The sequence below is a fragment of the Drosophila hydei genome, unplaced genomic scaffold, assembly GCF_003285905.1.
Source record: "Drosophila hydei strain 15085-1641.00,03,60 unplaced genomic scaffold, DhydRS2 tig00000172-arrow-pilon, whole genome shotgun sequence".
Taxonomy (NCBI): domain Eukaryota; kingdom Metazoa; phylum Arthropoda; class Insecta; order Diptera; family Drosophilidae; genus Drosophila; species Drosophila hydei.
The window spans coordinates 320,703-347,806 of record NW_022045682.1 but is presented as its reverse complement, the minus strand read 5'-3'; the positions used below and the strand labels follow the sequence as shown (position 1 = coordinate 347,806).

The window sequence follows — 27,104 nt, the reverse complement described above, 5'->3', positions numbered from 1 at the left end:
CTGACGGTTAGAACACATTTCCTGTCAGTTAATTAGCGAAGCTGTAGGCACGCTCTCACCCTCTCTCCTCTCTCTCTCACTCTCGTATAACCAAAATAGTCAGAGCAAGAGTAAGACTGATGACGTCTGTCAGAAGTATTCCTGCTTAGTTAACACAATGGTCAATTGTGCGACCATTTTGTCCGTAATTGTTGGCATTGATTATTTATGTGAAAATGTGCGACAACAAGGCTGCTGACAGTTGTCATCGCTTTTGTTTTATACATGTCAGCTCTGGATTCCGAGATATCAATCAAGCTCAGCTTAAACTGCACAGACTTTGAATAATTGCAGAAATTATAATTGCTTTTGATTCGTTGCAGATGTTATGTAGCTGACAGCTGTACCAAATGCGTTGCAAAATTAAAAAATTGTGCTTTAGCGTTATGATCTATTTATTGTTCGAAGTGGAAGACACAAGTAAGACCTAGGTCGGGAGTGACTGATTAGGAGATACTTGAATCCTGCGAAGAGCTGCTGTTTCAATCAGTGCACGCTTCTTTTATAAGTGTATGATAATCTCTTTAAAATATTGTCTCTGCTCTTTGATCAACTTTAAGCAGTTTAATAAAATAGTATTTTATACGCTATTCGCCTTTTTATAAAATTTAATTTTCAACATATCTACCATGACATGAAAATATGAGAGTTGAATTTTAATTGGTAATAGCATCCGTGGCTTAGTGAATTTCTATCACTTAACTATGCATCGTTAAATATGCCAATAAAAGTGAAAAGTATAACAAAATGTTGCAGTAGATGGCAGTATCAGGATTGGCAAAGGAGCCAAGCAGCAAATGCTAAACAAAAGTCATAAAAAGTGGAATTAAAATACAAAATTAAGTGCAATTTAAATGCGTCCAAGCGTTGCTCTGCGTACACTTAGCCAGAGGCAAAGTAAAAGCCAGGCTAATTCCATTTGCAGCTTGTGCTTGGGATTATTTGAATGAATATTCGTTGGCTTTCTGCTTGGGAAGGGCGAATGAATGCTTTCGTTCCATTATCATGTGTATAAGTAATTATGCCAGATATTACAACATCGCCTAAACTGATTTGCATATGTATATGAGAGTGAGTGTGTGTGTGTGGGTGAGTGAGCGAGAGTGTGGCAAGAGACCTCTGGGTCAGCTCTGTGTGTATATCAATTGTCAACTCAATGCTTTAGCTGTGTTGTGCATGAGTATGTGGGTCACATGCAGATAACTGTCAGCTGATACTTTTATCTATATCTAAGCTTCCACCGGTATCCAGCCAATCTATATGTATGTGCTGTGTCTGTGTGTTGCAAATGCGCTTTGCTTCAATCCGGTTGCCTTTGTGTCGGCTAACGAGCCTTGGAGCTCAAGTGAAGGGCTCTGAATATGCAGATTAGAGTTAAGTAGGATGGGCGATGCGGCTGTGGTCCGTATCCTTTCTCTATTTTTGCAACATTTCTCACTCTCTCTAGCTGCTTATTAGGTGACCACATCTGCATTCATGTTCATACCTTAAATTAACAAAGTTTGTAAAGTACGTATACGACCTGTTGAGCAAGGTTGCCGCTACTGCTACTGTGTATATAAGAGAAAGCCAAACAAAATCCAGGTAAATCTCGAAACGTTAAACGCTGATTGACCCAGCACGAGTCCAAAAGAAAAACAAAAAGACCAAGTAGAACGGCAGGTAATGAAGAAACAAAAGAGAGGCGTGGCGGATATGCAAAGCGGAAACTACGAGGACAATTTGAGTCCATTAGCTGTTAAGCCGCACCACAGGCCAAAAACACAAAAACCAGCGTAATAATGTCGTCACATCGCAACTGCCAGCCAGCCAGCCAGCCAGCCAACTGAGCCATTCAACGGACCCACTGATAATGTCCTTCAGCACCCAGCCACAGCCCTAGTCCACTGTTTCGCATCTGCTGATGGCCAGCGTGAACATTTGCGTTATACTTGCCCAGTTGACTGTGCCAGACCCAACGGGTTTCTAAACATCCCATGCCCCGTGGTCACTTTGATTGCCAACCAATAAATAAATAAGACTCCCATAAGCAAGCAATTGAGTTTACACTGTACAACAGGGAGAATATTTTCTGTAAGGGATATTTTGTGAAAATTTCAAAATTTTTGTTAATCTGCGGATATGATGGTTGTATTGCAGAGTATACAAGCAATTAACTCTGTTATACGCGAGCATAACAATTTTGACTTCACAGCATAGTACGTGTATAACAGTTTGTAGTATAACAGTTCAGTATTGTCGACCAGTGTTATTGCTGTTGCGTGCAACGAAAGGGAAATGCTAATATGCTATGTTAAATTTATAATTACACACATTTGACTATGAGCCTGTGTGTGTGGTTGTGTGCATTAGTATCTAGACATTTGTAAATCTGTAATTAAGTGCAGCGGAAATGCAATTTATATTTCAGTTTCGAGCAACAGCAGCGGATGCGGAAGCGGGAGCGGAAGTTGCAGTTGTCAATAGTCGTAAATATATTATGCAAATAAATAGCAAAAGAAAGTGGCTTAATTCTACGAGTTCATTTTAGTGTAGATTACAGAAGTAAACAGAATTTCAAACAAAATTACTCATAGAGGATTCAATTCAATTTGGTATTCAAACTCCCAGATTTTAGTTGAGTTTTCAACTGTTTTGATTCTCTTGGATATTAGCTACATACATACATCTTATTTTATTTGCTATGCCCTCACATCGATAATGGCCTCTGAACAGCTTAAAAAAGGATAGTTATGAGTACTCACTATATACTATATACACTATATACAGTATATACTCATATAAGATTTCTGAAGAATTTGCTTAAAAGAGAGAAGAAGGCTTGGTCTAGCATAACACATATTCATAAAATATTAACTAGAGCCAAAATCTAAGAGCATTAAGACTGAATGCGTCGACTTTGGCTGATATTCACAAAGGTCAAATTCGGAAAGTTGAAGTAATTCAGGTTTGGGAGGGAGAAACCCAATCATATTTTTAGATACAAGATATAATGCTAATCCTTTATATATATGTGCTTACACTGACATAAGCACACATGCCAGATTTATTTTCGCAGGTATTGATTGGCATATATCAGTTGCATAAATGAGTTTCGCTGAAATTGATTTAAAGTTTGCATAAATTATAAAATTTGTGTGCGGATCAAACAATCTGTCAATATGTTGACATTAGAAATTAGCATATTCGCAACGCAGAGCTTTTACCGTTAAACGGAAACACTTGAAAGGTCATTATACATACTCTCACCCACGCACCCACATGCCAACATGCACGTAACTGACTATCCTGTAGATTAGGTTGTGTGTGACTTGTGTTTTCAATATTAAGTTCGAAAATTCGAATCTTATTAGATTTGATATATACTTAAGTAGTTGAAGAGTGTGAATGCATTAGTTTAGGGATTTCTTAGTCGGTCATCCCCACATGTCCATTTGGATTGTATCCTTACAAGACCTCCTTTATGCTTAAGCCAGCCCAACAAACTCTTAAGTTTATGCTTATCGTGCAGCTAAGTTGGCTTGAACAAATTATTTGACAGCATATTTCATATGCGATTTATGTGGGCCGCCCTCTGTGGCCTCTGTGACGTACGAAAATTGGTATTTTGGCTTTTCCTTTAACGCTGAGAATTAGTCCATGCTACAGGCTCCGCCCACGCTCTTACACAAAGTCGCTCTCACACCTACACAGCGCCCACACCCAACTCGTTGGCTCTGGCATTTTGTTTTGCTTTACAGGCGGATTTATTTTGTTTGTTTATTTCACTTTTCGCATAGTCACAAAGGTCAAAGGCTGGCCACATTTTTCCTTTCGCTATTCACTCTGGGCCTTTTACTGCTCATATGTGGGCCATTCGTGTGTGCGCGTGGTAAACGCTAACTAAATAGCAGTTTATTATGCAAAGCATTTCGTACCTCAACATATTTTATTTACTATTATAAAGCTTTAAAGACAAACTACAGACTGATATGAATATATCTTTCATCAGGTGAATCCTGCCATAATATTCATTGAAATAGCCATAAACTAATTATGAATAAACATATATGTTTGACCACGCCTCTTTCAGACATTTGGTTTCGTGTGTAAATATATGTAGATTGCCAAATAATTACATTCCACACAGCAAAACGTTGGTGAGCCAACTGAATATACTGAAATTGTAATTTTTTACCATTTCTCTTTAATATTATATTATTATAATAATATTATATTATTAATATTATATTATTATTATATTATTTTGATTGCGCACAATATTCTGTGGGCTTAACATTTTGTATGCCTTTGCTGGGAGTTGATATATGATATTGCCCACACTCTCAGCACTCGGAGTACATAGAAACAGGTATATAAAGGGTGTACCATTGAGGACATGGAGGACTTGCCATCAATCTGTAGTCAAACAAGAAAGGAAATCACGTAAAGAGATTTGAGCTTGTTTACAGAGATATTTGTTTGTGTCACAATATATCAGAGTCTTTGTAGCTAAACGCAGCTCGCTTTGCTCTCGTTGTCAACTTTGCATTTTAACAAGCAATTTCAATCGCGATCAGTCGTTCGACCTGTAAAGACGTGAATTCGAACAGCCTTCGCTTAAGCTCTACTGCTGCAGAGTTCTAAAAATAGAACTTTGCGGTGCATTCTTCAACGCAACAGCAACAAAAACCGCACACGCAGCGTTTTCTTATCGCTTGCTTCCGCGTAACTCAATTGCTTTAATTGCAATTTACGAAATTTCGTCGCTTGGCGCGAGTGCGCCTGCACTCAAAAGCACAATCCGCGATGACATCTAATGTCAATAACCTCGCTACAGCTGTAAAGGTAAATGCAGAAATGCAAGCCCAGCTTAACGTTGTGATGGCAAATAGGCAAGCCTCCATCATGCCAATAAACTCAAAAATAGATATCGCCTCCGTGCAAGGCATCACTAACAACAAAAACACGAAACGTAAACAGCCAAATTCACCAAAAACCATCAAGAAAAGGCTCATCTTCGACGAACCAAGCACCAGCAATGCAGCATTAATATCAGAAAATCGATTTTCACTGCTCGTAGAAGAAGATGAAGACTACAGCGAATCACCTGTAGCTCCAGAAGCCCCAGTATTGACCGACCAGCAAACTACTCCGAAACCTCGTCCGCCCCCCATATGGTGTCCAAACATCAAGTCTGTGGCCCTACTTCAACAGATAATAGATAAAGTAATTGATGCTAAATCATACGTAATTAAGCCAAAGAAGAATAACATAGGTGTATTAACCCAATGCAGTGAGGACTATCGCAGAGTTATAGACCACTTTACTAAGCTGGAATTGGAGTTCCACTGCTACCAGCTTAAGGAGGACAAACCATATAGAGTCGTGTTCAAAGGGCTTCACTCCAGCACTGATACAACACTAATTAAAAAGGAATTGGAAACCAAAGGCCACACAATTACAAATGTGCACAACCCACTGAGCCGTATGGACAAAACACCGCTAAATATATTTTTTGTTGACGTGGCTCAGGCCCCCAACAACAAAGAAATTTTGGACATTCGAGTTGTCTGCAGGCAACGCTGCACAGTGGAACTGCCAAGAAGATACAACGACCTGACACAATGCCATCGCTGTCAAGAATTTGGACACACACAACGCTACTGCCACAAAGCTCCCAGATGTGTGCGTTGCGCCGGGAAACACGCATCCAAAGACTGCACCCGCGAAAAGGACCAGGCACCAACTTGTGTGCACTGTGAGTTACAGCACCCAGCCAACTATAAGGGCTGCCAAGTATACAAGCGGTTGCGCAAATTGCAATCCCCAGCACAAAAAAGGAGTCCCACACAAACACCGTCTACGGGTCCGAGTACTGCTTCCGAAATTACAAGGCCCCGGAGCATTACCCAAGCCACGAGCTTTGCAACGCCTATTAGTGGTGTTTCTTACGCACAGGCCGCTAGAGGTGGACCGTCAAATAAGAATACCACAAGTGACACTTTGTTCACTGAAATGCTTCAGCAACAACAACGTCAGTTTGACGCAATTAATGCCGAGCTCAAAGCGATGCGAGAAGTACAATCCCAACAAGCAACCATGCTAAACAGTTTAATGGCCATCATAACCAAGCTTGCCTACAAATAATGGCTTTACGTGTGGGTATCTGGAACGCCAATGGCCTGAGAAACAAGACTCAGGAACTGGCTGCGTTTCTCTCACAAGAAAACATAGATATAATGTTAATAACAGAAACTCATGAGTGCCCCACTACACAAATTTTCGGATACGAACACTATCAGGCTCATGGTGAAGGAGCAAACTGCTTTGGTGGATCCTCAATCCTCATACGAGCAACAATACCGCATACACCTTTACTGCCAATTTGCAACGCAACAATGCAGGTCTCAGCCATCACCCTGCCTACGTCTATTGGAGCGATCGAAGTTGCGTCAATTTATCTTCCGCCAAACACTGGTCTGTGTGATCATCACATGGAACAGGTTCTAGGCCAAAGGTTGAATAAGACCCTCATCGGCGGCGACTGGAATGGATGGCACCCATTTTGGGGAAGCAATAGTGCGAATCGTCGCGGAGAAGTCATATTTGAGGCGATTCAAAACTTACAATTCAGCATATTGGCGACTGGAGCCCCCACCCGTTACCCAATTAATGGACACAGGCCCTCGGCAATCGACTTCGCTGTCTACAAAGGCATCTGTGACCGGCAATTGACCATTGAAGAATCCTTGGACCTATCCTCTGACCACCTGCCACTAATAGTCACAATCCACGCGCAGCCACAGCCCTTGCCCATTAGGAAACAACTACTGCCAGCAGGATCAGATTTAGGAGTCTTTAGGCGCGAGCTCCATTACTCTTTGCACATAGAAATGGAACTTAACACTCCTGAAGACGTGGACTACGCAGCAAACAAACTGCAGGAAGAAATAGTCAAAGCTGCGCACCAAGCCGCCCCACCATCTTGCCAAACAAGACAACAGTCTCCGTACAACATCCCCCTCACCTTGGAGGCCCAACACCTACTAATACACAAAAGATGGGCCAGGAGACGCTGGTTAAGATTACGCACGCCTGATGCCAAATCCATGTACAACGAAGCCACGAGGCATCTTAAAGCTGCTCTCGCCCTGCTTCAAAAGAGGTGTATCAGCGATGCGCTGGTACGAGCTGAATCGCCCACTGACGCAGAGTTTCAATTATGGAAATTTACAAGAAAGCTCAAACGGCAGCCAATACGACGTCATCCCATTCGGAGCATTTCTGGTTCCTGGCACATTGGAGACGAAGCTCAAGCTGAGGCTTTTGCAAACCACCTTCAAGACCAATTCACGCCGGTGATTACCGCAGAGGCCTCAGAAATCGAAGCAACAGAAGACATCGTTCTCTCGCCCCTCCCAGCTGAAGACCAGATAACTGGATGTACAAAAGAAGAGGTTCTTGAACACATCAGAAGAGTGAAGGCAAAAAAATCCCCTGGATATGATCTAATAAACGGCAGAGTCCTTAGAGCACTGCCTGACTCCACCATAGACTACATAACTATGGTGTACAACGCCATGCTCCGCATCCGGCACTTTCCAGCCTGCTGGAAGCGCGCCGTGATTGTGATGATTCCTAAGCCTGGCAAACCCGTGGGAGAAATTGAGTCGTACAGACCAATTAGCCTGTTGCCAGTACTCTCCAAAATATTCGAAAGAATATTTCTGGAACGAGTACTGACACATCTGGGACGCCAGGAGGCCATTCCAAACCATCAGTTTGGCTTCAGGAGACAGCATGGAACACCGGAACAGGTTCACAGAGTTGTGCACCATATCCTTGGAGCCTTTGAAGAAAAGATGTACTGCTCTGCCGTCTTTTTAGACATCAAACAGGCGTTTGATCGAGTTTGGCACCTGGGACTGCTGCAGAAAGTGAGGACCACCCTTCCAGCCCCATTTTTCGCGTTGCTATCCTCATACCTTATTGGAAGAACCTTCCAAGTGTCAAGGGGGCAAACAGTATCCTTGACTAGACCAATTATGGCTGGAGTACCACAGGGTAGTGTTCTAGGCCCAACACTTTATACTTTATTCACAGGAGATATGCCAACTCCCGAGCCAAATATAGGAAGTACAGATGCAGTACTCATAGCGACCTATGCAGATGACACCGCCATCTTATCACGTCACGTATCTGCGCAAGAAGCTTCAGACTCACTACAAAAATATCTGGACTCTTTCGGACGCTGGGCAAAACGGTGGTGTATCACCATTAATGCACAAAAGTCTGTACATACTACCTTCGCCACTAGAAGAGGAGATTGCCCAAGCGTTGCATTGGGGCCCACTATTCCCAAAGCCTCAAAAGTAAAGTACCTTGGTATCACTCTTGACAGAAGGCTGACTTTTAAAGCGCACATAAGTCAAGTAACCTCAAAATGCAAAAGCAAGCTAAAAACCCTCGACTGGATGCTGAGAGCTTCAAGCAAGTTGTCTTACAGCAGCAAGGCCGCCATCTACAAGGCAATAGTTGTCCCAACCTTCGTATATGGTATCTCTCTATGGGGCTCCTCGGCGAAGACTACAAGGAACAAAATTCAGACCCTGCAGAATAAAGCACTACGCAGATGGACTGGAGCCAGCTGGTTTGTAAGAAACTCAGTCTTACATAGGGATTTAGCAATTCCCACAGTTGCTGAACTCATTGGGCGACACAGTTCAAGATACGCGGACAGACTTGCAGCGCATCCTAACCATCTCGCAAGCAACCTGGCTATAAACAACAATAGGCGAAGACTGAAGAGATTGCATCCTCTAGACAATATTAGAACTAATTAAGATAGTAGCTACAAGTGCAGAATAATTGGCATATCTGCCCTCCCATTAGTTAAGGTTTAGAGCTAAATGCGCTATAGAGTCTAAGACAATAAGCTGCAACAAAATAAAGAAATAAAAACGAAAAAAAAAAAAAAAAAAAAAAAAAAAAAAAAACAAGCAATTTATGGCCCACGCAGAGTTTGTCTGGGAATAAACTGAAATAGCAAATATTATGTATACGCCATGGCGAAACACTCAAACCAACATTCTCGCTGTTTGCTGTTGTTGCTGTTGAGACAATGCGCGACGGCATTATGCTGGCTGTCTGTGGCTCCATTTGATGGGTTTTTCTTTGCAGGCGTTCAGGCATAATTAGCATAAATGTCATAAATACTCCTACTGGCCACGCCCACTCACAGGCAGCGACACTTGGGCGCTTGTAAGTGTCGTTGTAAGTGGGTCTCGAGTTCGACATCTTTTATTATTATTCTCTTTTATTTTTGGATGCCCCACAGATATCGATCCAACTTTGTTCCCATTTAAAATTAACATAGAAATCAAATCAAACAAGGAACATAGAGGCAAAAGCGAAAATCAAATCAAATCGAATAAAATTGTTTGCGCAAAGAAAATGCGAGAAATCAAAACAAAACAAGAAAGAAAAACATCCTGCGCTCTTCTCTGCTCATGTGCTCCAGCAAAAAGTTAGCCACGGAGCTCTGGAGGTGCGTACAACTACATGGAATACAAAGCATAGCTAACGGCTCTCAACTGCTGCTTGTGTCCTTGAACACAATGCACTCCCCGTTCAAGAAATTCTAAAAGGGCATTCAAAGCATTCGAAGCGTGCATCTCAAGGGTTTGAAAAACGAAGAACTAAGAACTTACAGACGCCAGCCCTGACGACTACAATTTAATTGTCTAATTAGAGGAAGTTTCGGATACAACTCAGCTGCGGGCAACTTCTACTACTACAACTGCATTGACCTCTTATACAAAATGATAGCGCAACCTCAGCTACGCTGCATGCATTGGGGCGTATACGTAATGTGCACTCATAATACGTTTCAAGTTTCAACTTTCAACTGCAAGTGGGCACAACTCGCAAATGCTCAACGAATCAACTCAACTTTCTCATTAACGTAAAAGCAATCCAGGAGAAAGGTTTCATTTCTGAGCAGAGCTTAACGAAATGGTGAGTGAGTTGATCCGTGACTTGTAGGTAAACTGAGTAATCCTATAATGACTCCAGCTTCAGTTGCTCATTATCAGTAGGAGTAGCACTAGCTTGCTATCAAAAAAAGTTTTGTCAATAATTCAATTGTTTTCGAGAAGCGACTAGCTGCATAGGTGATGAATTTATCACGGTTAACTAAGAAGTTGTAAGCAAAGTCAATATTAAACTTAACAAGAAATCTTTTGAAGATTTTTGAGCAAGGCATTGAATATCTTAGTAAACATGGAAATGTATTTGATTCTGCGATCATGATTAAGTTATTAATATATATTCATTATTGTACGATTCACAATGTTCTAGAAACATTTGCTTTCTAACTATTCAGGCTGATGATTTAGGTCAGAATAATCAGCTTAGATACAGTATTAATAATGTCTTTAAATTCCTTCTATATAGCTAAGCAGCATTCTATGTTTAATAGAATATGTTTTACTTATTCATTTATAAATAATTATAATTTTTAAATATTAATTTCTTAATTAATTTTTATATTTATTTATTGAATATTTTCAATTTATTTACTTGCCGCTGTTCAGCGTATATGTAATACACAAAGAATTGATTTTGCTCCTGCCGAGCTGCAATTGGGTCAGTTGGCTCAGCCTAGTCGAAACTACAATTAGCAAAGAAGTAGATGGGTAAAACTCACCTGTAACCAAGCAGGAATATTAGGAGGAGCAACCAGCGAGCGGCTTTACTTTGTGACACTTTTATTGTGGTTCGTCTCGATGTTCTCGTTTGTTTAATTGAATTGGCTCGAGGCTGAGGGCGGGCTGCAGTTGCAAGTGCAATTGCAATTGACGTGCCGCGACTGTTTCAATTCCAGTAAATGCCAAAAAACCTGTTTAGGATAAAAGTACAACAGAGACGGTCAGTTGCTCTCGCGCGACTGATGAATGACGCCTCGCTGTGGTCTCTATTCGCGGATTCAGTGCGCGGTGTTCGTTAGTCAGTGTGTTCGGTGTTCGGTATTCGGTTGGGTATTCGGTGTTCGTATGTTGAGAGTTGGGGCATAGTGTTTGTTGTTGTTTTGGCTTTGGCTGGAGGCAAATGGGCAAACAATTCTCAATTCTCGGCAATGAGACCGGGAACTGGGGACTGGGCCAATGGGCCAAGTGCGAGCGCAGCGAAAGCAACAGCAACAGCAACAGCCACAGCAACAACAGCAACACCAATAGCAACCAAAGCAGCGAAAGCGAAACGAAATAAATGCCTTAAATAATTTATTGCATTTTTAAATGTATGTATATATATAATGTGATTAAAGAGGGCGAGAGGGAGGGCGATATTGTTCCGCACAACAAAATAAACACAAACTAGGCACCGTTTGTGCTTTAACTAAATTTAATATCCTTGTCTATCTATTTTGATTGCAACACGTTAGGTTGAGATGAGCGCGCGTTCGCCTACCGTCTGCGGGAGAGAAAAGAGTGAAGCGTCCACTCCGCTGCGTGACTCGAACTGAATTGAAAAGTTGGCGTTCCTCGAGTCTGGTGGAAAGTTCGTCTCACCAAGTTTCCTCAAGTTCCCCGACATTTGATGTTCGCTCGTGCTTCTCGTGCGTGTGTGCTTCGTATCTATAAAGTTTATATTTCCATTGACACCCTTTCCCCAAGTGTAGTTGCCTTCGCCCAACGCATCTATTCCGTGTTCCGCTTCCATTCCGTTTCGCACGAAAGCTCTCGCAAGTTCTCTCGAATGCTCCAGCTGTTTGTAGTGTCATTTCCAGAATGCACAATAATAACAACAATTAGAGCTTTTTACATATGACCTAACGGAACTTTTGCTCTACTGTGCTCCTTTACTGTCCCATCGCTTGTCACACAGCTGTTTCTGTCTGTGTGTTTGAATGTGTTAAAGTTAAGGTTCACCTCTCATGTGAGTCTTCAATATGAAGAACTTGATTGTAAAATACTTTATTATGGTTTAATTTAATTGAATTAATTTGTTTCTTCTATATTCTTTGACTCGTTTGTTATCATGTGCTGCACACTCTTGTTTTGACATTAGTCAAATGTGTTAAGAGAGCGTTGACCACAGCCGTTAGTCTTCCAGTTCGGAAAGCTCTTTTTCTGCGAGTGTCAACCGCCGCTGCTGCTGCTGCTGCTGCTGCTGCTACTGCTAGTGAGCTTTCCAGTTAAGTAACAAGCAGGCGGCAATTCGCACAGCTTTTACTCAGTCAAAGCAGCCTGTTCGCTCCGCTGTTCGCATTTCATTGATGCCCAAATATAGGTCAACAACGTGCTTCGTGCCCGCTGGTTGGGGCGAAGATAGCGAGGGGCAGCCGCATTGATGACGGCAGAGAAAAAGACATCGTTGGAGGGTTTATCAGTACAATCGTAACAATGCTGCTGCTGCTACTTTGTGCTAGTAAATACATTCATATGTATGCATAGTGTGTCATTCTCTCTCTCTCTCTTTCTCTTTGGCTGTGACCAGACGTGGCGAATTGCTTAGGCGGCCAGCATGAAACGAACGCGAAAACAATTTGCACGACAACATCGCGTATACGCCCCGTTATCATCAATGGCTGAATTTATGGGCGACCTTGTCGGCACACACAAATATTTTGGTGCATTTGTCACGACTCATTGCTGTTGCATGGCATTGTCCATGCCATAATTAAATTGAGCGTGGTATGCTGTGCTTTTCACTCGATGCATTCCACAAATTGGGTCAAACGCGGAGCCGACAATCGGTACTTTGGCTAAGCATATTTTCTGGACTGCGGATTCAGTATACAGGATACAGGATTATCTTAAATGTGCTTTTAATGCAGCTGAAGGGGATGGAATCGAGTTCGTTGCATTACGCCAAGGACTGACTTAAGGCATAAAGCAAAAGCTTGTTCGGTGTAAAGGACCTCAAGGATATTAGAGCGCGCAGCTTACGTGCCTTCCAATACCCCACAGCTGAATAAAATCGAAATACTTCCCATTAAATTGCTCACCAGACGCATTTCTTTAAGTAAAGCAATAAAATGTATTTCAAACACTTGAAAATTCCATTTGGCTTATCGCACAACAATTTGTGTGTCCACGTTTCAGCAAATTATCTACGGGAAACAATGAATGAATATTTGTTATTGGCTTGCGGCGCTTGGCCGTTGAAAAAGGGCCCAAGTAATTGTAAGGCGAGACGTTATAGCCAGCTCGTAGACGGAAACCAAGATACTGCTTACATTGTTTGTTGCATCATGAATTATTGACCATAAATCAGAGTGTTGATTACAATGAATAAAATATCTCTATAGTTACTTTAAAAATCTGTTTTCAATATCACGGACGTGACGTGACTTTGACTTCCTGTTTGCCTTTAACTCTGGTGTAAGTAATGAGACTTAAAGATTAAAATTCAGATTCAAAGAGTATAACAATAGAAATTTTATCAATATAATTGATTCACTGAATGTTCCCAAATCTTTTTGTTTGTTTATGGTCGCAAATGCCTCTTTGTTGATATCGAAGGTAGTTAACTTTGACTTTTATAAATGACAAGCACATTATGATTAGGACTCTGGCATTTGTGGAGATAACAGAAGGAAGCACTATGACAAATCGTTAACTAAATAAAACCGAAAAACTCCGCAGTTGAGCTTTGTAGCATTTATTGAGTTCATAAAAATGGATCTATCACTAATTTTAAACTTTTGTAGCTATAACTAAACATTAGTATACATACTTAATAACGGAAGAGCAAGCAAAACTTGCTCACCTTAAAGTCATTTCATTTGCTGCGCAGAAAATACATCATTAATCAAGGTCTTGTCACACTTTGCTTTATTGATTAGAAATGTGATCCATTTTGTAAATCATTTCGGATCAGCGATTCTATATATATAGATGTATGTGTATAGGTCTTATATGAGATATATTAGTATTTATGAGAAGAGTGGCCTATTCAATAGTTAGATTTATTAAGTTGTTCAGTTAAATACCCATTCACAAAGCCAAAAGAGTATATTGTCTTTGTGTAAGACTTGCACGTGAAACTTGTAATTTGGAAGGTATAATGGCATATACCCTCGTCTGATAAGCTCTCAATATTGCAAGTTTTGCATATGAAACACAGTTGTATGTTATCTGACACGCTGTGACGTGACAAATGGCAAACCATCGATTTCTTAATAAGTTCATATATAATTTTATAGTATTATAGTGAATGTTCTAATTAATCGCGTCGTGAGTAAATAGCTTTGGTGGCTGAAAGTTTTGCGTTAACATCCTAAACAATAATGACTGACTCATAGACGTAGTTATATGGTTAGCTATAATCATCGCTTAGATTGGCTCATTGGCCGATAAGAATGTTTAGACCCATCGATAGATAAGCTGATAGACTTTCGTAGATATATTTCATTTATTTGACTTTCCTTTGCATTTCACAGTGCGGAAAGTGAATTGCAATCTGTTTGCCCTGTCCGAGTTTTTCGATATAAATTTTCATAAAATTTTGCACACTTGATCGAAGCTAGCCATATGGCGAAACGAAGCGAAGCGAAGCGATAAGGTTAGACGGGGCTGCCAAAAACATATTCAATATTCATTATCAATATCAACTGTGCCGCCGACGCCGCAGCTCTGCCAGATAAGAAATGAAATGACAGCAAGGGCTACAATAGTAGACCTCCCCGTTCACAAGTTAACGAGACTCCGGGCCGAACAGAACTTTACGGTCGAAAACGAATACGAAAAAAGAAGAAAAAGTGAGAACGGCTGTCAAAATAAAAACCAATCGTTGGGCAAATATTTGTGAAGCAATTAAAAGAATCCACGGCGCGTGTGTCTCGGCAGTGCTCCATCAGGCGTCAACTATCCGAAACTTTCCGTAATTCTATATCTCCGCCAATCGAATAAGCAACATGTCTGAGTTTCTAAGGGAACATGTAAGTTCTCAATAATATAAAAAGTCAGAATTAAATATATGAGCAACTTTCTGCTTAAATATACATAAAGAATAAAATTATAATTGTTTTATAATTTTTGCGAGCTATAATCAAGACAATTATTTTATATATATGGAAGACGGGTTGCTTAAAGTTTGTTATTTCCAATTAAAGCAAGCACATGATAAGCCAATTGTATTTCTTATCGAAAGAATGTGTGGAGAGAGTTGTAGTGGCTAATGAACGACTTTAAGATACGCTGTATAAAAAAGCAATATTGAACTCTTTTGTTTTAAGATTAGCAAATCATAGAAATTTATGTGCTGAACCACTGTGACTGCTGACTTTGATTGATCTTTATCAATTTGTCGGCATGAGTAGTGGCAATAGCCGACTAGTCGATACCCATTCAGAGTTGACGCTAATGACGTCATTGGAGCACAATTTTGAGTGCTTCCTATCCATCCATAAGCATGTCTAAATAAAATTTGTCAATTGAAATTTGTAGCCCACTTGTTCGATTATGACTTGGTGAATGCGATAATTAGATCATCGTAAAAATTAGTTTGCAATTAAATATAAATCCATCAACTTGATATGGATACAGCAGAGCAAAGTGCAGAGGATGACCTCATATTTTAGGCAGTAGTTGAAAATCACGCTTACAATGGAATATTATAATCAGGAATCAACCTTTCAGTGTGGACTTAGCAGCCTTTATTTATTTTCCTTTTTTTCGGTAGCTATTAGCCATATTGTTATCAGACAGACTTTGGCACAGGTGTGTCTTATGTTATTATAGATAAACAAGGTCGCAGGGACTTTGTTAGATAATATATAATAAATTATAATATGCACCGTCGTCTGCTACTTTGCATGGATTCAGCTCGCTTGAGATGAAATTTTCGGGAAAACTCTCTGTGGTTATTGGAGCTGAGATTGTTTTTCCCCACTTTCCTTTTGGCAATTATTAGCTGTTTGTTGCCGTGCCATGTTTTCCGTTTCGATTGTAAAATGCCGATAAGACCTTTTGTATATCGACATTCCAACGATAAGATAAGCACATGCAACATACATATGTGATTCCCAAACTGTATGCCTAATGGCTACCGTTTGCGGGCTCCAGTATTTAAATAAGCTACCAAATAAATGTCGAAGACCTGGAAGACTTTATTTAACTTTGATAAAGTCTCATTAATACTTTGACTGATATCTACAGTATAGATATATTTTGTATGCCATCATTTTATTGCTAAGCCTGAACAACTTGCCAAATGATATGGTAATATAAGATAGAATTTATATAACAATTTTATTTCAATTGTAAATTGTATTTGAGCAGAAAACTAAAATCGAATATTTTAATCTAATTTCCCACTTCTATGTTGTCCTATGTTGAAATTTATGAAGTGCTATGAGCATAAAATCTTATCAAATTTTATGTTGCGCCAATAATTATGGTAGCTGTCAGAAATGTCAACTTTTGAGGCAGAGATAGGGGCAACATTAATTGCTTTACATGAGAGCAGTAATCGATTTCTAAACACCCGAAACGCCTTGACATTGGGTAATATGTTTCCCACCTGGAAAGTCTCGATATTGATATCTAATCGTTTATGTTGAAGTGAGGCGCGTGTACAACATTTTGATTATTACATTGATAAGATCTCTCACTTGAGCCACATTGATGATCAATTGCAGGGCGAATACGTCTGGGTCAAGCCGCAGAACACAAACAGCGAATTCGCTGTGCCTTTCGGGGCACGCATTGTGCGCACAGAAAAGACCCAGACACTGATATGCGATGATGGCAAAAAGCAGTTCTGGGTGCCGGCTGGAGATGTGCTCAAGGCCATGCACGTCACCTCCCACGCGGACGTAGAGGACATGATCACACTCGGCGACCTGCAGGAGTATACCATACTGCGCAACTTACAGACGCGCTACGACAAACAGTTCATCTATGTAAGTAGACACTGGGTTGAGTTTTCGACTAGTCGACCAATAGTTGCTTTGTCATTGCAGACATACACAGGGTCGATGCTGGTGGCCATCAATCCCTATCAGATACTGCCCATCTACACGCATCGCGAGATTCAGTTGTATCGGAATAAGAAATTGAATGAGCTGCCTCCACACATCTTTGCCATTAGCGATAATGCCTTCCAGCGCCTGCAGCGGCTCAAGGAGGATCAATGCGTCGTCATTAGCGGCGAATCGGGAGCGGGAAAAACCGAGAGCACCAAGCTGATACTACAATATCTGGCCGCTATTAGTGGCAAGCACTCATGGATCGAGCAGCAAATCATTGAGGCGAACCCAATAATGGAGGCCTTCGGCAACGCGAAGACCGTGCGCAACGACAACTCTTCCCGCTTTGGCAAATACATTGACATACGCTTCACACCCGAAGGGTCCATACAGGGTGCTCGCATACAGCAGTATTTGCTGGAAAAGTCGCGCATTGTGTTTCAAAGTCGCGAGGAGCGCAACTATCACATCTTCTACTGTATGCTGGCTGGCTTGACTGCTGCCGAGCGGGAAAGACTGCAGCTACATGAGCAGTCGCCCAGTCAGTACCATTATTTGGCACAGGGCGGTTGCTTTGCGCTGCCAGGCAAGCAGGACGAGAAGGACTTTGCAGACATACGGGCTGCCATGAAGGTGCTGTCGTTCAAGCCAGAGGAGCTCTGGAGCATACTCAGCCTCCTGGCTGCCATACTTCACTTTGGCAATTTGCGCTTCAAGGCGATGGAAGTGGCCAACTTGCAGGCCGCCGAGGTGGATGATCCAGTGAATTTGCAGCGCATAGCCCAGCTTTTGGGGCTGCCAGAGGCGCCTCTCAATGCGGCCCTCACACAACGGACGATCTTTGTGCATGGCGAGCACGTGGTAACCAGCCTATCAAAGGAGGCTGCCTTGGAGGGACGAGATGCCTTCGTCAAAGCACTGTACGACGGAATTTTCGTACGCATTGTAAAACGCATCAATGACACGATCAACAAGCCGCCGGTGCAGCCAGTGAACAGCATCGGCGTATTGGACATCTTTGGCTTCGAGAACTTTGACAACAACAGCTTTGAGCAGTTGTGCATCAACTATGCCAATGAGAACTTGCAGCAATTCTTTGTTGGTCACATTTTCAAGGTATCCACTAGCTTGCTATTAACACGTCTAAAAAGTATATATCTAATGCTTTTAGTCTTGCAGATGGAGCAGGCAGAGTATCAGCTGGAGCACATTAACTGGCTGCATATCGAGTTTCAGGACAATCAGGATATACTCGATCTCATTGGCATGAAACCTGTGAATATTATGTCGCTCATCGATGAGGAGTCCAAGTTTCCCAAGGGCACGGATCAGACGCTGCTGGAGAAGCTGCACGTTCAGCACGGCAATCGGTCCATGTACGTCAAGGGCAAGACGACACAAACTTCGCTCTTCGGCATACGTCACTATGCTGGCGTCGTTATGTACAATCCATTGGGCTTTCTCGAGAAGAATCGTGATTCGTTTAGCAGTGATCTGCGTAACCTCGTACAGCGCTCCACCAACAAGTATCTGGTCGACATATGTCCTCAAGAACTGCCCATGGACACGGCTAAGAAGCAACCCACGCTATGCGTCAAATTTCGCAATTCCCTGGACATGCTCATGCGTACCTTATCCCAGGCACATCCCTATTTCATACGCTGTATCAAGCCCAATGAGTACAAGGAACCTAATGTAAGTGGGCCCAAATCTCTGAGAGATACAATCGAAATTTCAGAGTTGCCAGTGTTGGTATATAGATAGTCGTAGTCCTCTCCCCCAATAATATAATGCTAATTTTTCATTCTTTGCTTTCTATCTTTTTTTAGAACTTTGACAAGGAGTTGTGCGTACGTCAGCTGCGCTACTCTGGCATGATGGAAACGGCTCGCATCCGTCGGGCTGGTTATCCCATACGGCACGAGTATCGAGCCTTCGTGGAACGTTATCGATTGCTGGTGCCGCGGACTGGTCCTCTGGACCAGTGCGATTGCCGGTTGCTGGCTCGTCAGATTTGCGAGGCGGCTTTGTCGGCTGACGCGGATCGACAATTTGGACGCACGAAACTCTTCTTGCGGGATGAGGATGATGCACTCTTAGAGGCGAAACGATCACGAGTGATGCTTAAATACATTGTTACTATACAGAGGGGCATAAGACGCGTGCTCTTCCGTCGCTATATGGAGAAATATCGTGTGGCTATTGTCACAGTGCAGCGGCATTGGCGTGGTCGTGCTGACAGGCGCAGATTTTTGACCATGCAACGCGGCTTCCACAGATTGGGTGCTTGCCTTGTAGCCCAGCGGCTTACTACACAGTTTACAATGGTGCGCAGTCGCATGATTAAACTGCAGGCTCTGAGTCGCGGCTATCTGGCTCGAAAACGCTACGGCCTAGAACTACAGGATAGGCGGTCGAAACACAAAGAATCGCAGCAGCAGCTAAAGTTATTGAAAGAGCAAGAGCAGCTGCGCCTACAGAAGCTAGAGCAGCAGCGTGTCAAGCAGCAGCAGGCAGAAGCAGAGCAGCGCTTAAAGAATAAGCAGGCAGAGGAGCAGCGCTTCAAAGAGCAGATTGCCGCACGCAATGCTCTGGCCATGGCTGCAGTGCAACAGCCCAAGCGCACAAAGTCGTTAAAGCAAGCAGAGAAGCCACAGATGAGGCAGAATGCGCTGCCTGCACCCACGCTGCAAGCACGTATGTCGCTGCCACCACCCCCAGTGATGTTCGCAAATGTCGCAGTTGTGCCGAATGGTGGCAAGATGAATGGCAATGCTGCTGATAGTCCTGGCTACATGGACGTGGAGTCATCCAAGCAGATTGTAGACGATGTCTTTGGCTTCCTCAACGACGAGCCCGATGTGAGTGGTCCACTGGGGCCGAATGTTAAGGAGAAGTCTTTGATATTCGAGCGGCAATTGCGCTTGCGCAAAGAAGTCCCCACCAAGCTGCTGTCCCGCCCTGTCAACTACTATGAGGCAGCGCCTCGAAAGATTCTCGATCAGACGCGCCTCTAGCAGTTGCGAGTGCTCGGGCAGCCCTGAACAAATTAGTCAGACTATATGTTAATTTAAGTAGTTAATAGCTGATATTATCTAAGGAAGTGCGATTGAAAGATGTTCTTCCTTTAATGCAAGCATCTCTTCCAATCGATTCACTGGTTGGGTATGCCATGGGAGAGTGTTTCACCTGTACATATGTTATATTAATGTCGGCTTACATACATATATGTATATGTATATACACCTGTATATGTGTATATATGTGTATATGCTACATACTTACAATCGATTCGTTTTGTGATCATTCTTTTTCTATGTACCAACCTATAAATTATACACATTTTTGTAAATAAAAGCCGCTTCGGTGGTGAATATCTAAGGAATTTAGAGATATGTGCAATCCATTACGTCTTTTCTTCATTACACGCCTTTAGTGTGGTTTCTGTGGTAGTTGCTTACGGAGCTCCCATGTGTGTTTCAGTGTGTTGTTTGGTCATTTCATACTGTGCTTCTTAGTCTCGTCTATGTCCAGACAGTTGCCTGAAATATATTTGGACTGCAGCACTATCGGCGGAAATTGAAACACTTATTGTTCTCATTCTCAGTTTATTTTTAATGTTCGAGATAAGAGTTTCAATTTACTTTGGCCATTATTTACATATAGTATAGGGTAACAGATTAGAGCTTTATAATCTATAAAATTTGATTGCTCTCAAGATTGCTTAATAGCTTTTTATTATCGTATGGGAAGGTCGCGCAACTACAATAATACTCATAGCGTAGTCATTGGGTAAACTAAGCTTTATTTCGTTGGTCGATGTGTGGGATATGAAAGTCAGATCGTTTTCATGACCTTCAATTTACCTTACCTTAATATTTCCGATACCCAACTTCAATAATTTAATATAAATTTATAGATTGATATAAAGAAAAACATAGATATTTGATATTTTCCATTTAATGGGAACATGAGTGTGCTGATTCCTTCCATTAATATATATAGATATTCTATGATTCATAGACATGCGAGAAAAGACTTGACACAAATTACTTGAATGAAAATTATATTTTTAAAAAATATTTGACTACAAATTAAGGAAATTAAAATAAGTTTTGAAATGAAACAACAGTAAAAGCAAAACAAATGTCATTATTTATTAACAAAAACTTAAATTTCATTCGAGGTCCGCTAGTTAGAGTCTATAAACGCAAACGCACAGCTTGAAGTGTAGGCAGCAACTGACTTTATAGTAAGAAATATTAAAGAAGACCCTCACTATCGCTATCAAAAGCATTAAAACTTCAAAGCGTAATACCACTCATGATTAATTAAATAAAATATGATTGTAAATATTATTCAGACTCTTATCGAACGGCCAAATCTTCGACTTTGTTGCTGCAAAAGAAAGGCCAAAGCGCCTAGACTCATAGATTATAACTGTCTAAAATTAAAATGACAAAATATATTATAAGTATGAGATAAATCTAACAAAATTATAAATTGAAAGTTAAATAGTTCGTTCCGGAATACCCTTACTGAAAATTTTAGCTTTTGTTTTATATGTTTATTTATTCCTAATTTTTATCTGAAATGGGATTTACACGTACAACATACTATTTTAATATCTCTTCTTTTAAATAGATTAATCTAAAGAAGACCAACAGCATCAGCTCCGCTGGCACCATTCGATTGCCCAAGCCAACACCGCGACATGTGGACACCTCTGACTTTAGCTTCTTAAAATTTGCCTCCACATACTTTAGCAGCGGTACCACATATCAGCATGAAAGGAAGCCCTTAAAGCAGCCTTTACTAAAACATGATCTGCCCATTGATCAAATGGCTGCCAAGGTAAGTGACTGCGATAAAATTAAATCTATCTGCCAGACTTTTCATTATTTCTCTCTCTCTCTCTTAGGCCATTTGGGTACTGATTCTGCGCTTTATGGGTGATCTGCCAGAGTCAGCGCCCAGCCCGACCCCACACTCTCTGCGTAGTCCACAACTAATGCAGGAAATAGCATCTCTCTTTGGCGCCAAGCCCGGTCGCTTTGTGCGGCAAACTCCTAAACGTCTACCAAAGTCGTTCAGCAACGTAAATGGCCAAAGGACTGCTGAAGAGTTTTATCAACTCTGGCTAAATGCCGGCAGTAGCCATTTGGATAAGATTCATTTCGTCATCGGACATGGCATCTTGAAAGAAGAGTTAAGGTAAGTCGCGTATATGGACATAAAGCATATTTTTATACTGATTGCAAGTGAATTTAATATAGAAATATTTTTAAACACTAGTTTTAGCTAAGCAGTTCTAAGCAGTGCTGCTGTTAACTAATGTTATGTTTTGCACTGCTTGGACAGTGGATTCAAAGAAGCAGTGTAAACTAGCTGCTGTTATTAACAGCGACTAAGCTCGATAAACTATATTTAATTTTAATAATTATTATATTATTATTTATTATCATATTTTATTATTATAGTTCCATTATAAATATACCTGACTTTATTGTTTACCTTTCAGAGATGAAATTCTGGCACAAATATGCAAGCAGCTTAATCTTAATCCCAGTCGAAGTTCGCTCTCTCGTGGCTGGTTGCTTTTGTCGCTCTGCTTGAGCTGCTTTCCACCCACATTGAACTTCGAGCCCTATTTACGCAGCTACCTGAAGGCGGGCACTGCCAAGCTGCACGCAGTGCCATCTTTGCAGCATCTGGAGCGCACCTTGGCCAATGGATCGCGTTCACAGCCGCCGTCGCTGTTCGAGTTGCAGGCAATTCGTAGTCGCCAGCCTCTAAAGCTGGCAATTTATTTGATGGATGGCCAGGCGCGTAAATTGCAGGTAGATGCAGCCAGCACAGCCAGAGAAGCGGTTCAGCAGCTATGCGATGGACTGGGTCTAACCGACTGCTTTGGCTTCGGCTTAGTCCTTTCGTTGGATGAGAAGCTTATGCCACTGGGCGCTGGGAGGGAACATGTCCTAGACGCCATCTCCAGCTGTGAGCAGAAGCAGCCGGATGCGCCCTGGAAGCTGTATCTGCGCAAGGAAGTCTTTGGTGCCTGGTATGATCCCACCCTGGACCCCAAGGCTTCTCATCTCATTTACAAGCAGATTATGAGTGGCTTAAAATGTGGCGAATATCGCTGTCGTTCGGAGAAGGATATTGCAATGATCTGTGCCTTGGCCACCTACATCGAGCAGGGAGCAGGACCAGTAACTAGATTTACGGACAACCAACTGACGGCCTTTGTGCCTCACGACTTGCTGGCACCGGGTGAACGCGCTGTGCACAATTGGAGTCGACTGATTGCTACCATGTACGAGAGTAGCGCCTATGTGAAAAAGGGCCAAGACATGGAGTCGCAGCTGCGTGCTAAGGAAGACATTTGTCTATTTGCCCATCTGTCCTGGCCCATGCGTCATTCCTGCTTGTTCGAAGTGCAGCGCCTGTCCGGCCCGAAACTGCAGAGGGACGATCTAATTTTAGCTATCAATGCTACAGGAGTCTCGCTCATTGACGAAACGGAACAGGTGCTCGCATCCTGCAGCTATGCCGAATTGATCAAAGTTCATTACCAGGCCAATGATCAGATGCACGTGCTTACAGCGCAACAGGAGAACTTCGTGCTCCAGTCCAGCGAGGCTCGTGATGCAGTCGAGCTAATTGACTACATGATGCTTAATTTGCAGCAACGTTCCAGCTATGGCGTGGTCATTCAAAGTATTGAACAAGCTGAACAGACCGAACAGCTCTCAATAGCAACTGGAGATCTAATTCAGTTCGAGGCTGGTGTAATGGGTGCTCAACTAATGGCAAGCGATCCGCAATGCAGCTGGCGAGGATGTTGCAATGGGCAGTGGGGTCTATTTGCAGCCGGGAACGTTCGAATCCTAGCCACGCTTGTGAAGCCCAGCTCACACGTACAGCAGATACTCAAGGAACGAACAACTAGCGACTTGCTAGAGGAAAACACTTCAATGCCGCCCACAACTTCTTCGCTGCGTCGCCAGCATAGCTTGGCCAAGTTTGCAGACTTGCAGTTTAGGGAGCTCTTTGAGTATGTTTATGCTTGTAGAATTTAATCTCATCTATTTATACATGTTTTCTCTAGATCGGAGCTGTGTCCTTTATGGAGATATTCCTCTGAGCCGCTCAAGGCGCCGCTTCTTAGGTCTCTACATGCCAAGCCCCATCTGTACCAACAGGCTCTAGTCGTTCATCATCACATACTAAAGGTGAGCTTATACATATGTTGTCTTACTGTTCGTAAACTATTACATTCCTTAAGTACATGGGCGACATTGCACGTGGTAATCTGCCGGTGAACACGGATCTAATCTTTCAACCGGCACTGCAAGATCCTTTGGTGTGCGATGAGGTCTTTTGCCAGCTGATGAAGCAACTGAGCGCAAATCCCAAGGAGGTGAGTGAGCAGCGTGGCTGGGACTTGCTCTATTTGGCCACAGGGATCATGTCACCGAGTGTTCTTATAATGCGCGAACTTGTTTTGTTCCTGAGCCTGCGAAACGATTCCCTGGCAGAGGCGTGTCTCCGACGTTTGAAACGTTCGGTGCAGCATGGCCAGCGAAAACAGGCGCCTCATCTAATCGAGGTTGAGGGCATTCAGCAGCGTTGTATGCACATTTATCATAAGATTTATTTCCCTGACGATACGGTCGAGGCATTTGAAATCGAGTCACACACGCGAGGTGCAGAGCTCATCGCGAAGATAGCGCAGCGTTTGGAGCTGAAGTCCCAATTGGGCTACAGCATCTTCCTGAAGATGGGCGAAAAGATTTATGCCATGCCCGAGGCTGAGTTTGTATTCGACTTCATTACTGAGTTGTTGAGCTGTTTGCGCCAGCAGAGAACAATTCGCTCCAGTTGCGATGGTCACTATCAGTTGCACTTTATGCGCAAGCTTTGGATTGACTGCCAGCCAGGCAAAGATCTCAATGCGGATTTGATCTTCACCTACCCACAGGAACTGCATAAGTATCTAAAAGGCCACTATGACATTAAACTGGAGATGGCTCTCCAACTGGTCACCCTAATATACAGGGCGGATCCAGACCACGGCGAAGAAGTGCCACTTCATGATCTTTTGCACCGCTTAGTGCCTGAAGATTTGCTGCCACTGCAAACTCTTGCCGAGTGGCATCAACAGCTGGTGCCCATTCTCAAGCAGGACGCTGGACTTGATGAAAAGGAGGCAAAACTAATGTTTATACAGGAGCTTGCCAAGCAACAGTGTTTTGGATCCACGTTCTTTGTTATCAAGCAGCTGAATGATCAGTCGTTGCCCGAGAATCTATTGGTTGCCATAAACAGCGGAGGCTTCCATTTGGTCGATGCAAGCACAAAAAGATTGCTCCGCAGCCACAGCTATTCAGAGTTGGGCATGTGGAGCTCTGGCAAGAATCATTTTCACATACGGTTTGGCAATATGATAGGCGCCGCGAAGCTGCTTTGCAGCACCACCCAAGGATACAAGATGGATGATTTGCTAACGTCCTACATGAGGTACTTTATTGATAAGTAAGTGTCATGGCAATAAAAATTGGATTATATGTAACCCAGATTGTTTGTCTTCTCGATTAGGGCCACCATGCCAGCCATGAGCTCCTCGCAGTTTGCCAGAATCTGAGCTGGTGGCAATACAAAACCAAATTTTCCCTTATCTCGAAACTCAATGGTGAAGCCCACTTTTTTGTCCAGCTCGTTAAAGACCCAATCAACCGACGAACCAGAAGCAACATCTGCAAAAAGGTAGTCTCCTTTAAGTTTGTTCTCAAGTAAGATAGTCAATGAACTTACACAGTACGGAAGCTGTGGAGCCATGAACGTAGTCAGTGCTGTAGGCCAAATTTTTGATAGCACTGGAAAAGGCGTCGCCGATTTGAAGTAAGTCTTCGTAATTTTCAGGAAACTCGTCTGCCGTATGGCCATAAGGGGAAAGCAGCCATTGTCCGTAAGAATGAAATGAGAGATACACGCTGAACTTGTCCTTGATGGTCGTTAGGTAGTCCGACAGCGCTTTTGTCTCTGGTTCTGACCAGGGTACCTCGCCAGCAAATGTCTCGCTGCACGGATTCGACGAAGCACCATTATTCTCCATGAAATGCGAATTAAAATTACGATTACCGTCGACTCCAATGCACGTCGAGGTAGCGTGTGGTTGGCGGGTCTTGCGCCACAAACGGTTCTATCAAGAGGCAATCAGTTAGCTGCACACTTCACACATGAGACATGTATCTAAATTGACTTACGGATCGATGGGAGTACTCAAAGCCATCAACATTAAACACGGGAATAATATACCAATCATAGCTATCGGCCAGTTTGCGCACTTCTTCTTTCTGGGAAGTTAGCAGCTCGTTAATGAACCAGGTGGCACTGGCCGAGGTGATCCATTCACGTGCGTGGATGTTGGACTCTATGAAAATGCCAGGCTTATTTGATCCATGGGAAATCTTGATGCCGCGAATGTCTCGACCCTCGTACGATTTACCAATTGAGAACTCTTCGGTCACGTCGGGATATGTGGAAAAAATGTTATCCAACCATTCGTAGATCTCGGCCAGTTCGTAGTACTGCTTCCAGCCAAACGTGCCGCTATCTCTGCTGGATACTTGCTCGTCATCGATAAGCCTAAAAACCAAGTAATCTACTTTATAATAGGCAGTTCTCCACCTTATCGCCCATCGAAATTATGCTTGTACTTACTTCTGCACATTGGCTATTGAGAGCTGACTGCTAATGCCATAGAGCTTGAGCACCAGCTGAAAGTGCTTCAAGTCAGCTGGGCTGACCATGATGTCTACTTGCTTGGAGTGCTCATCATACTCCCTCCAAACATTATACTGAAAAGTAATTACAAAAGTTTCAAAACTTTGCTTACTGCGCTGAATCCTTCACATACCTTCTCGCTAAATTCACTCAGCTTGTTTATAAGCGACAATTGAACTTTGTTCTTTATGCTCAGCTGGTAGACACTGTAGTTATCGTAGCGCACTTTTGGCGAGTCCTTAAGAATCCCAGCGTTAGCTAGGACTACAAGCGTGGCGAACACCCAAATCGAACGCATAGCGAAATTGGACTGATCGAT

The 27,104-nt window shown here is 42.5% G+C and overlaps 2 protein-coding genes across 3 annotated transcripts in view; one reads left to right on the top strand and one right to left on the bottom strand.

Annotated features, from left to right (window-relative positions):
- Nucleotides 1–25,543, top strand: part of LOC111595197 (myosin-VIIa) — a 27,855-nt gene extending 2,312 nt beyond the window's left edge. The window contains exons 1-10 of one of the 2 annotated variants that reach the window (XM_030223336.1): nucleotides 14,707–14,965; nucleotides 16,667–16,930; nucleotides 16,991–18,112; nucleotides 18,176–18,691; nucleotides 18,826–19,857; nucleotides 21,641–21,850; nucleotides 21,918–22,210; nucleotides 22,518–24,053; nucleotides 24,108–24,231; nucleotides 24,285–25,543. In XM_030223336.1, the coding sequence (XP_030079196.1) occupies nucleotides 14,942–14,965; nucleotides 16,667–16,930; nucleotides 16,991–18,112; nucleotides 18,176–18,691; nucleotides 18,826–19,857; nucleotides 21,641–21,850; nucleotides 21,918–22,210; nucleotides 22,518–24,053; nucleotides 24,108–24,231; nucleotides 24,285–25,538 (6,375 nt within the window). In that variant the 5' untranslated portion in view covers nucleotides 14,707–14,941 and the 3' untranslated portion in view covers nucleotides 25,539–25,543. Of the gene's footprint in view, nucleotides 1–14,706; nucleotides 14,966–16,666; nucleotides 16,931–16,990; nucleotides 18,113–18,175; nucleotides 18,692–18,825; nucleotides 19,858–21,640; nucleotides 21,851–21,917; nucleotides 22,211–22,517; nucleotides 24,054–24,107; nucleotides 24,232–24,284 lie in introns of those variants that run through there. The other variant, XM_030223335.1, reaches the window with a different exon arrangement.
- LOC111596233 (zinc carboxypeptidase) lies at nucleotides 25,496–27,104 on the bottom strand. The gene is made up of 5 exons (XM_023310350.2): nucleotides 26,919–27,104; nucleotides 26,723–26,859; nucleotides 26,266–26,647; nucleotides 25,814–26,201; nucleotides 25,496–25,755 (listed from the first exon to the last, which is right to left on the bottom strand). Exons 1-5 carry the CDS (start codon nucleotides 27,081–27,083, stop codon nucleotides 25,562–25,564), a joined length of 1,266 nt encoding a protein of 421 aa, XP_023166118.1. The 5' UTR covers nucleotides 27,084–27,104; the 3' UTR covers nucleotides 25,496–25,561.

What these genes read in the sequence shown, in the direction of transcription:
- LOC111596233 (XM_023310350.2), bottom strand. Translation starts at nt 27,083, where the DNA reads ATGCGTTCGATTTGGGTGTTCGCCACGCTTGTAGTCCTAGCTAACGCT. An exon ending in TGAGTGAATTTAGCGAGAAG is followed by an intron (nt 26,860 to 26,918) that starts GTATGTGAAGGA and finishes ATTACTTTTCAG; the next exon opens with TATAATGTTTGGAGGGAGTA. An exon ending in TCAATAGCCAATGTGCAGAA is followed by an intron (nt 26,648 to 26,722) that starts GTAAGTACAAGC and finishes CTTGGTTTTTAG; the next exon opens with GCTTATCGATGACGAGCAAG.